General features: G+C 37.3%; 1 protein-coding gene across 14 annotated transcripts in view; it reads right to left on the bottom strand.

Annotated features, from left to right (window-relative positions):
- mybpc2b (myosin binding protein Cb) overlaps positions 1 to 12,027 on the bottom strand; it is a 24,390-nt gene extending 12,363 nt beyond the window's left edge. For 2 of the 14 annotated variants that reach the window (XM_075458180.1, XM_075458182.1), the window contains exons 1-6: positions 11,861 to 12,027; positions 6,628 to 6,648; positions 5,982 to 5,999; positions 5,409 to 5,447; positions 4,572 to 4,647; positions 4,428 to 4,448 (exon numbers count right to left, since the gene is read on the bottom strand). In XM_075458180.1, coding sequence (XP_075314295.1) covers positions 4,428 to 4,448; positions 4,572 to 4,647; positions 5,409 to 5,447; positions 5,982 to 5,999; positions 6,628 to 6,648 — 175 coding nt within the window. In that variant the 5' untranslated portion in view covers positions 11,861 to 12,027. The remainder of the gene's footprint in view (positions 1 to 4,427; positions 4,449 to 4,571; positions 4,648 to 5,408; positions 5,448 to 5,981; positions 6,000 to 6,627; positions 6,649 to 11,860) is intronic. The other 12 variants (XM_075458181.1, XM_075458184.1, XM_075458186.1 and 9 more) reach the window with 7 other exon arrangements.

Raw genomic sequence — 12,027 nt, 5'->3', positions numbered from 1 at the left:
TAGCACGATGAGGACGTCAGTAACACCCACTTTACGACAAAAAAAATCAAAATTACAGTAACCCGGATTTTTTTAAGTAAGCGACGCACCTCCACGTTATCAGTGCTAGTGTACAGTAATTAATAAATTATAAACAGCATAGTTTGTGCCTGTATAAGCTTGCCCATAGGAAACCGTTTCATGGCCGAATATCTCAAGAGAGCAGGCAGACGCCTCGCGAATATCTTCGGAACAGCTCCAAATGACCAACAACAAGCAGGGGTGAGTAGAACATCATGTTATAATGTGAAATCAAGGGCCCAATGTCAAAAAACCGGTCTTATCCTTTAAGTCCCCCAAAAAAACCTAAGTGATGATAAGCCCCCTACACACCATACCATACCCCTTTAGGAATATCTGTAAACAGCCTTGGTATGATAAGAACTTCCCACACAGAAATTCTACTCTTTATAAATGCACTGAAGGCCAACTCGGTGTAGTGCAATACCCAGTCTAGAGTCAGGACAGGGATTAAACCAATCATAAACAGAAAAAATAGAAGCTAAAAGTGGTGCCTACTGTGTATGAAGGAAACTTATCCTCTAACAGAGAATTCACAGACATATAATTTCAGGTCTTGTTCAGGTGTGAAATGCCCACTTAGCTCCTAGTTACTGGGGTCAATAATGTCATTAAGCAGTTCATATGTTTTACCTTCTTCATTTTTTTTTGGTCCAAAACTCTTATTATACATCAAAGCTCTTTCTTCTAACACAGAAAGGAAAAAAACACAGGATGTAATATGATTGAGGTAGAATAGTGTGAGTTTGTCTACATAGCCAGTTATGGATATAGACAACCTGGCTTTCTGGCCCAGCTAAGTTTTGTATTAAGTGCATCCTCTCAGAGTTGCTTGTTGCCATGCTGTAACTTTGGTTTGGTAGTAGCTTGCTTTACTAACAACCTGAAATACTGGTGAGAAACCACTGAAACATTTAGTTCCGATTATTGTTTGTCTTGTTGAGATGTAAAGTTGAGATGCAAAGTTCCGATCTGACTGAGGATCTGAGGACACTCTATGCACATCCATTGTTATTGTCATTTTTAGCAGTAACTAGCTTAACTATTCATAACTTGAGAACTAAACAAAAGAAAAAAGCAAATTTTTCTGATATTGGCCACCCACCAATGTCAGTTGCTGCCCAATTTTGGTTGTGCACACTTAAATGTGGCAGGACTATGTTAAACTAATCCTCCTTTTGCCCTTAATCTTGACCATGACCCTAACTATGCAAATGAAAAACAAAGGAAGGGGAACTTTGGAGATAGTCTTCACTCTGTTACCAAAGAGTTTATACATGTATGACTCACATAGGGTGGTGGCTCATAAAGAATACTGACGGGGTCATCAGGACTAACTTATTTTGGGGATATGTCATTTTTGGCAATAATGCATTGTCTTAATTTTCAGTCCTTGAAGTTGCTGCTTGGGGGTAATATGACATGAAAACCAAAAAAATGGACCAGTTTCCAAAAAAAAAATAGTTTTGCACCTGCTTAATCAATTCCCCCTTTTTTTTCTCTCTTCTTCACTATATAGCCCAACTAATGATGAGCTCTGTCTTGTTGATCTCCTGCACAGTAGGCTACACCTTTACTCCCTGAGAAAATGTTGCAACTGCTGGAGGTGCCAGCTGAGTCCACATTTAGAGATGGGCATTCTTGGCAGGACATAATGTGCACTCATAACGGCTGGGAAAAGATAAACAGACTTGGGAAAAGCTGCAGCTGCATCAAATTTTATAGAGGTTACATTCAGGGCAGGAACCAAACTTAACATTTAAGGATCTCATCCTGGCTGCTTTAACTCCCTGTTTGCTTGGCAGGCCATATTATAGAGATGTTTCAGCAGAGCAGCCAACCTCCACAGCATAGCATATAAGGACACAAAGCAGCACTCTTTGATGTGACTGTGGCTGCAGATCATCATGTGCATCTCACCAAACAGTCCAAAATGGAAAAACTTTGGCCATCTTCCTGGTGATCTTGGCTGTGCCTCCATGCTGCATTCTATGCGGCTAAAACTACTGACTTCCAAACATGTGATAATGTGCTCTCCAGAAAAGATTACAGACTCCTCAGTTTCCATTACCTACTCTTGTGTCCAAGCAGAGAAAGTCAAATGTCTAGGCTTCTCCCTTAAGGCGTAGCAAGTACAGGACATTTCACATAGGAATTAGCAGCCTTCAGTTCCCCAAAGGCTTAGCACTTCTATTACGTCTTTCCATCCAATCTCCTCTTAGTCAGTCAAAAGAGAGCAGATGCTCAACTCAGCTGTAGCCCTGAAAGACTTGGCAGACAGGCACAGCTCACTAACATGAAAACAGCCCTTGGACTTTACTTGTAAAACCTGAGCTATGGTGCAAGAACATGATTTTATAGACCATTGACTTAGCAATCAAAATGCATGGCTTTGCCAGCCAGTTCAGTTAGACAACCTCAAAGCCTTTGAGCTGATGAGACATGACCATATGTTCAGAGTATGCATGGTTTGAAGGCAATGACTTCAAATCAGGGGATGACTTCATTCACTGACCTTGTCTGTGCAAATACTAGTACAGAATAATGTTAAGTTGAGAAACAACCATAAAAAGTGTCATCAAATCAGATGACAATTGGTATGTTAACAGTCACAGCTGCCAGTGTTGTACTTGAACCACAGCTGTGTTTCCACTCTCATTGTTTAAATTGCCAGAGGGCCAAAAGCAAAAGAGAGCTGGTATCATAGGTCACAGATGGAAAGGACAGGACTCTGAATGGTTGAAATAGCACAACCTTCATAATTTCTATCTGACATGTCTGGCAACATAAGCAGATACTAGGGTACATAACAGATGAATGAGACAATGGTAGCACCACGCAATAAACGACCTCTTCGTTTTCTCCATGACATGACCATGGACCTTGCAGGTTGTAGGCCTGACCTAACCCTGCAGGTAGTTACTGTTTAGTTGCAACCAGCTGCAAGCTCTGTGGGTCTCTGTGAGATACACATCTTTTAGAAAATGTTTTTTTTTTTTGAAAGACTGATAGGTGAGGTTAATAATGTATATCTCATTAAAATGGCACCCATCAAGGGGAATAATGTATAAAGTTAAAGTGCTACAATTCCACACAAAAGCTGTGGCACAAGTTTCAAATGAATTGATAATAGGGTGGTTGCTGGTTGGGTTTTTGCAGAGAGCCAAGCACAACCTCTGCATACTTACTGCAACCTGCAAGCAGCGCTGTAGCATACCAGGAAATAAAAATTTTGTAAGCTTTTTAATCAAGCAGTGTCACAAACATTTTTAAGACCTGTTGAATACGTATACAATACTTTCTTGTGACTCCCCCCAAAAATTGAGGTCTTAATTGAGCTTAATTACAGAAAAGGTACAAACCAAAGAAGGTTTGTATGGAACCGTCTAGTTCAGTCGACATCCAATTTAGCAAAACTAAATTATTAATAGGGTTTTTAAAATTTTGATGATACAAAAAAGCCTGAAATCAGTCCAGATTGAAGTAGTCAAAATTGTTTCAAATAACGAAATATACAAAAATACCAGAATTACATAGAAAATAACATTATTGACACTCAAACAGAAGATTTTGAGAGGCATAAGCAACATAAATTTCGCTCTTTTCTTACCATCCTCATCATCCTCTGAACCTGCTGCAGACAAGAAAGCAAATGAGACAAACAAAAAAAAGCAGCTAGGAAGCAAAATGCTTGTTAAACACAAAAGTTGCTACAGTGACCAACATACAGTAAAAATAGAAGCACTTTAACATTTCATGAAAAAACTCTGAATCCCTTCCCTCTTGCTGCAGTTTTCCCTTTAACATGTCAAGTGTTACCGCAGGCATACATTAATAAACATGTAGTTAAATAGAACAACATGAAGAAGATGCACAGAAAAGAAAAGTTGAAATACAATATTTTCCCCAGATGATGTATTTTAAAATCCAAAAACTCAACAAAGCAAAAAAAAAAAAAAAAAAACAAAGACAAAACACGCAACATAGAGTGTATTATGCAGCATTGTGCACAAATACAGACTATTAGTACAGTGCAGAATGATACCTTAGGACATTGAGTCTGAAATAAATAATACTGTTGGCAGCCACTGACATATTGTTTATTAGTGGGGTTTTTTGATAAATAAAAGACACTTTGCATATTTATGAAGAAACACAGTGAAAAGTTATGATGGTCACTAGCTGAAAAATTAAAAAATTGAATATACAAGACTCATGCAGATATTATCATGTTCACACAGAGTAGCACATATATGCACTCTTTTGTGCATATATTACATGGATTGTAAAGGCGCATATATTGAATTGGAACCCTAAATGTCAGCTCAGTGCATCCATGTCAATTCATTCCCAGGATTTAGCCTTACCTCCATCTGCTGGGGGTGTATCTATGGGGAATGAATGGAAATTAATTCCAAAGAGCAAAGTAATTATTCAAAATATTTACTCAAAATTGAAGAAACTGAGAAAAATGTTGGCAAAAAATTCCATTGACGCTAAAAGGTGCCTACCATTTCTTTCTGGCTGTGGCTCAGCTGGGCAAATAGAATTATGGTTAAGTGTTTGAATACAGAAATATGTTGAGTGCTGCAAGAAAGAACAATGTTGATTTGGGAATATCGCAGAGAGTGAAAAACTCAACATATCTGCATATGACCAGCAAAACCTTGCAGATATTTTCTCACACTGTACATGCCTGCAGGGAAATGTAGTCCAAAGGTCAACGAAAGAAACAGAGCTCATGGATGCAGAAAATGCATCCATTTACAGTCAGTCAGTGAACATCAAAATCCATGCAGATGATTTGTCTTTTCTGCCTTATATATACAAATCATTTCCTCACAATGCAAATGGACACAAAAAACTCCAAATCAACAAAGGTTTCCTTTTTTTTGTACTTGCATACATGTACAGGAAACAGCGCCACATCGCTGATGTCTGGCATTAGATTGGTTGTTGATGAAAACAAAGTAGTTTACTTTGTCTTACTGTAGTAGTTATTTTAGTAAACACGAGTGATGCATGCTGCAGGCTGGAAAATAATGAGGAAGCAAACCCACTGAATACAAGTGGCAAAATAATAACATTATCCCCTTCAGCAGCTTTGTGTTGTTTCGCAGTGCGATTCACTTTTAGGCCCATCTACTTGATTCGGTAATTGCTCGAGTGATTATCTACAGCCAAACTACTTGTTCTGTATCATTAAGATAATCACCCTGACTGATTAGTTCAAGTGCATTGTTCAACAGTTAGTTCAACACAAACCCAATTAATGTAAAAACTGAACAATGTGTAAATGCAGAAAAAAAAATCCAAAGTCACAAAAATGAAACAAACAAACTAAAAACCTTGTTGTCCCTCATCCACTTGAGCTGGCTCCTCTGGGGCTAAAATAAGCGAATCTTTGTTAGGCATGGCAAATGAAAAGTAATACCACGGTAGTCAATTTCAAAATAAATATCAGAGACACTGACAGCTGGGCAAACATATTTCATTAGTGTTCAACACTTTAAATCCACACCAGTATCACATGGCCACACTCAAATATGAATTGCAGAAACCAAAGCATTTTTCCTAATGTTGCACTGTCTGTGTGGCCTCCTAATCTGAAGCTGGTTGAGTAAACAGTTTCAACAATCATGTAATGTGCAGTAGAACAGATTCTCAGTGAAATACCTAAGGGTAGAGTGTAGAGCAAGTAGCATGAGGGCATACACAAATTAAATAAAGATGTGTTTATGAATAAATGAAAGCATCGTGCATGCTGATTACACACCATTAAAAGTTGGAGCCATGACACAGGCTGCCGACATATGTGAGTGAAAAGGTGAAAATGTGAGACTTGTGAACATGTAAATCTGCGACAAGCTGAGGCACACAAAAACGCCAAAAGGGAAAATGCTGTGGAGTAACTGACTTACCCTCTTCTGCTGGTTTAGCTGAAAAAAAGAGACAGAGAAGGAAAATCATTAGCCACACACATCACCCACTCTATCCATATAAGCAACACTCATGTATTATCAAAAAATATAGTGTTTCAAAAGTTTTCTTCGACTGGAAGGATTTAAATAGATGCTGGACCTTTGCTGTCTCTTTTAATTACCTAGTTTACGATATCTGAATGGATGTTTCCCTGAAACAATATTTTCCCCAGATGATGTATTTTAAAATCCAAAAACTCAACAAAGCAAAAAAAAACACGCAAAATAGAGTGTATTATGCAGCACTGTGCACAAATACAGACTATTAGTACAGTGCAGAATGATAACTTGACATTGAGTCTGAAATGAATAATACTGTTGGCAGCCGCTGACTTAATGTTAATTAGTGGGGTTTTCTTTGGTAAATAAAAGACACTTCAAAAATTATGAAGGTCACTAGCTGAAAAATAAAAAAAAATGAATATAAAAGACTCATGCAGATATTATCATGTTCACACAGAGTAGCACATATATGCACTCTTTTGTGCATATATTACATGGATTATAAAGGCGCATATATTGAATTGGAACCCTAAATGTCAACTTAGTGCATCCATGTCAATTCATTCCCAGGATTTAGCCTTACCTTCATCTGCTGGGGGTGCATCTATGGGGAATGAATGGAAATTAATTCCAATGAGCAAAGTAATTCCATTGGAATGGAAGGATTTCAATAGATGCTGGACCTTTGCCTTTAATTACCTAGTTTACGATATCTAAATGGATGTTTCCCTGAAACTGATGGCTCTCTATAAAATAGTAATTTCAAGAATGTTTAGAGTGTATCTGATGTCATGGTAAAGGTTGTAATCTCACTTCATAAATCTAAAATATAGCTCACCGGATAAGAGGACAGGCACGTTTGAAATTTCTACTGCTCTCTGCAACCTCCGGCACAGATCGTTGAAACGGATATCCTGATCTCGAAAACATGATTCGAAAGCTAAATTGGAGCTTCAAGAGATAATTTCTTTTTCTTTTTTTTTTTTGATGTTGGGTGCTGTTCATATCATTGTTGAGGCCTAATTCTGGGAAAAGAAATTTCTCAACTAAAATAGAGGCATATAATATACCAGACTCCCCAAGCGTCTCTGTGGGGGTCAATTCAGTAGTTGGAAAAGGCCAGGGACGGTGTCTTATGACCTCCCTGAAGTCATGCCACATTCTCTAAAGCTGCATACGGTTTCCTTGAATGGTCAGGCTAAGTTGACCCTGTGTGTGTTGGTTTTCACTGAGGATTGTTATAAATTTCTGCCTAAAATGGCTGTTGTGTGTTCGCTTTGCCGTTGTAAAAATGTAATCGTGCCTAATTACTTCTAACTGATGGAAGAAAATGTTAAATTTGAGGATGATATACTTGATTTCTTTCACTATTCCACAATGTATCTTGCTAATATCTGATGTGTTTCATTGAATTCTATGTCACTGTTAAGCAAGATGGTAGTTTATTTTATTTGTAAAAATGAGACAATAATCCAGCAAACTCACAAACTGTAGTGTATTTAACAACATTAAAGTCTTAGTGTTGTTAAGACTTTCTGTTAACTGTCAGAGGATTTAACACCTGCATTGAGTGTAAATCTGCATCAGCATCTGATAAATTTATCCACTTGGGGTGAGAATCTTGATCACACTCAACAAGTTTGGTATAAGGCAAGGTAATGAACCTCTGAACAGCTGTTCCTCACAGTTTAAATATTCCCTTTAGAGACTCTATGTGCTTTGATATGCAGACCAAGACACATAATTATCAGATTTTTATTGCTATGCACTTCATGTTAATGCACAAATTTTTTTTTTTAGAGAAGGTATATTATGTTCACGTTTACTTTTTTGTCTATCGATACACAGTCTGTACTACTAGTATCTTGTCTCAAGGTATCAAAAGGTTGATTATTAGTCTGATTATTTTTATATCCTTTTTTTATTCGCCTTAACTGGTTTGCAGTATTGGTACTGCAGGCCTTCCCCTCACTGTTTACATCTCCAGTTCTAGCACTGACAGTCAGATTTACAGTGTGTTTGATGGCTCAGACATAAAGATAGATATTGGGTGACGTGACTCCAACAAACTCTGAGGCTCTCTACACAACACACAACTTTATTTACACTAACTGAGTGTTTAGGGTGATATCTGAGTAACAGATAACAAAATGTGTATTTCTTCTACTCTACTTTCAATATTGAAATAAAATATTTGCAGAGGTTGCTGTAGTTCTATAAAGAAACTTTTGGGAACCCTTTGGCTGATATGAGTTAATCAAGTTTCCATAGATTTATCCCTTAAATTTTGAGTAAATTTAAAACTTTAAGAGAAGACAAAATGATTGTCAACTTGGTACAAATTCACTGTACTTTTGCCAGACAGTTTCATTTAGGCCTCATATTTAATACGTTATTGAGCTCTACACCCACTCTGATTTTGCTTTGTTTATTTTACAGTAATATACCGTTATTTCAACAAATGCTGTGCGACACAGGCCATGAGCTTCATCATTATCTTCCTTACATCAGCTCAAAGTCTCTAGAAGGGATTTGTCTAACTGGGGGAGCCCCCTTTAAAGGTGGTATTTTACGCCTGCCTGCAATGCAAGAATTGATGGTGCATGAGGTTCATTCTCTTAAGTCCACATCTGAGAATGTATGGATATGAGACAAGCCCGGTCAGGCTTGTGTTTGGTCTCTGCTCTCCTGCTGATAGAGATCATCATCTTATTTGCACTCCTGCTGCTAAATTCGGAATGTACGTATCAAAAACACTTACTTTGTAATCTTTTGTGTGTGTCTTTACTTTTGGTTCTTGATATGGATCTTGACAAGACTGAATTTTATACTTAATGAAAAACCTCAACAGTAGACCAACAAATCAACCATTGTTTTTTAAAAAGTAAAGCAAACACCTGCCTGTCAGTCTGCGAGTGTGATGATCAAAGATGTGTGTTTAAGAGTGATATAAAGATGACGTTATTCATTCAAAATAAGGTAGTTAATCATATCATCGTTCCACATCAAGGTTCTTGTATGCTGAAAAAGATAAACTGCTCTGACGGACTGGAAAAACTTCACACAGCAGTTATGGTTCAATTTTCCCTCATAGTGTTTCATCAGGCGTCAGTGATGAAAGGAAATATGATCATAAATCAAATCATCGCTTACAACCACTGACTAGAAGACTGTCATGGGCTTGATTGACTGCGTTGGAGCAGCGCCAAAATTCAGTTTGGGGCATCAGGTCTGCTTACCAACAAGGAACTTTCTGGTTAGAATTGACAGATTACATAATGATTTATAACCGCTGGGACAGCAAAAGTGGTAAAGTAAAACCTGATACTCTGGGGTGGGGTGAAACTTGATGAACTTTCATGGGAAAAAAAGTGCACAAGGTCAGTGGTTATTTCAGAGTATTTTTAGCTGTTAGCTGAGGGTGGGATCTGGCCAATATTAAGTGATGCAACTCAGATAATGTTTCAAGTCATCCTGTGTGTGAAGACAGAAAATGATTCATATCATGGGCCAATAAATGGCTTTAGATAGCAGGATGAATTTCTGTTGGAACAAATACAGTTGTTTAGCATACTTTTTGGGTAAATATATCAAAGCTCAAGCGGGCAGATGTTTTATAGGGGAAAAATTTCTTTCTAACTTTTCAGCATGTCGTAATTTATGGAAAAAAGACTCCTATGCCTTCCATTGACCACAAACTTCAAAGTCCCTCTCATTTATGGGACATGGTGGAAGAATGGATGAAGATTCATCATAAGAATCTGAATCTCGCTGATGGTGCTATTCTCTGAAAGCAGGGTTAGGACAGAGAGAGAAGAAGCGAGAAAAACTACAGATGGATGGCTGTCAGTTATTTACTTATTTATTGCATCTTCCACTTCTCTGTCTACCACAGCTTTACATATTTATAACATGAAGCTCTGGAGAGGTGAAAAAACTAAACAATGGCAGGTTTTCAGACCCTTGTACCTAAATTCTCTTATATCGTTCACTGAACCCAAAACACTCATCTCTGTAAATAAAAAAATGATATATTTAGCCATTTTTCCTGTTACAATAATCTTTCCATGTCTTAAACGACTTGCTTATTTTACATGAACAGATTTATGAATATGCAAATAAAAACTGCTACTATCTTCTCTCCTCACCTAGCCACAGCATGACTCAGCAAAATGTTTTCGCTGAACTTCATTAGCAAACGGTGAATTATATGCTGTTAGATTAATCTTGCTCCTGACTGACAAATGCAAACCCCAAGCTGACTGAAGAGTTTTCAGAGAGTTAACTGTTCAGTTACCTTATAAGGTGTCTTTTGGCACATATAAACACCCCATGAATTTGTTAAACCTCCTTTTCATCAAAACTTTGCAGTTAAGTTTGGTTTAGCAGTGAGTGGTACAGATCCTGACTGAGAATCCAACTGTACCTGTATTTGGTGAATAAAAGTAGTGTCTGCCTCTATTCCAAGGGAACTTTTATAAATAAAAAGGGTATATTTTACAGTGTATCTTTAAAAAGCTTGCTGCAGGGAGAGAACAAAAGTCTGATTTTGTCAAGTAGTCTAACTCTAGCAGTGCTTATTAAATCCACCATTGTGATATTAACATAAGATAAAATTTTAAATAAAGATATTTATAGATGTCTTAAAAATGAGCTAATCTGCTACAGACAAGTTTATTACCTTTATGTGGCAATGACAAAATCAAGCACAGAAATGAAGGCCATCAGACAACTTTTTATGACAACATAACTTTCCGTCAAGAATACAAAATCTCCAAATGGGAATGATTCCATTACAGCACTGGGATGATAAATAATTTCCTTGTCAATGTTGTGTTCAAAGCTCCTACTTCTGCCTTTATTACTCGCAGTGTGGGTCTACACTATGAAGTTAGTGAGTAACTGTAAGCTGGATTTCCTCTGAACACTTGACACCTAAGCTGTAGTAGTAGCTACTGAACCACTCTGGAGGCTTTACCATGCAGTCAATGCAACCATTTGCACTGATGTCATTGATATATGGAAAACACAACAATAGCTGACTATGTGATTATTTCTAGCCTCTAAAATATTCTTTACGGACAGAATGCAACAGGCAAAAGATGGTATTTAATTTTCCTAGCAGCTCTTGATTCAGCAGCATGAGCAGTGAATCATCACAATTTTTAATGAATAATTTTTTACATTTCTTTAATCTCATTTTAAAGTATTTGGAGTGCACTCTGACACAGTGACTTAATATAGGCATTATCAGTAAAAATTTTACTGTAAATCTTCTGCACTATAGCATCGTGTTTTATCTATTCATACTTTTAACACACAGCAAACAAATCGTCTGCTCCCTTGTGGAAAGAAAATAGTTGGCGTTGTTACTATAACTGATGAATTTATCATTAAAAAGAAAATCCTTTTTAAAAGTCTGTCAGACTGCAAAACACAGTTGCAATGAAACTACATCTAAGGGTCAACTGAGGCTCAAGCTCTGTGAAGCTCATCAGTGCTTTCATAAAATAAATGCGACTGGACTCAAGGCAACTTTCTCCTTCCCATCTAGATCCTCATGCTATTAAAGTTAAACAGTAACATTTGTGGTTACAGAAATAATATCTCATTGTCATAAATGTATATATATTTTTCAATTTGTCCTCCTATCTCCTCACATTTCACAGTACATTCAATTCTGCAACATTTCTATGTAATTACTATTATGTATATTTCAATCCAATGTACCTCAACAAATCAAGCTATCTAACCCTGCAGGTGAAACCAAGTCTCAAAACTAATTACAATAGATTGTGCAAAAAGTATCTGCATACCTTCAGGGACTGGCTCAGGCATGGTTAATCCTGTGTCTCTTCCTTTCAGCTGGATGACTGTGGGCTTGTGGGGCTTATTCCTTTTATTTCTCTCCTCTCTGTTATTCAAAGCTTCTCTGGAACTCAAGTCACCCACACCCTTCAGTGAGCAAGGAAGTCTAGAGAGA

This window comes from Odontesthes bonariensis, chromosome 23 (assembly GCF_027942865.1).
Source record: "Odontesthes bonariensis isolate fOdoBon6 chromosome 23, fOdoBon6.hap1, whole genome shotgun sequence".
NCBI classification, from domain to species: Eukaryota; Metazoa; Chordata; class Actinopteri; order Atheriniformes; family Atherinopsidae; genus Odontesthes; species Odontesthes bonariensis.
The sequence above is the reverse complement of the archived record's forward strand: the minus strand, read 5'-3'. Positions and strand labels throughout refer to the sequence as shown.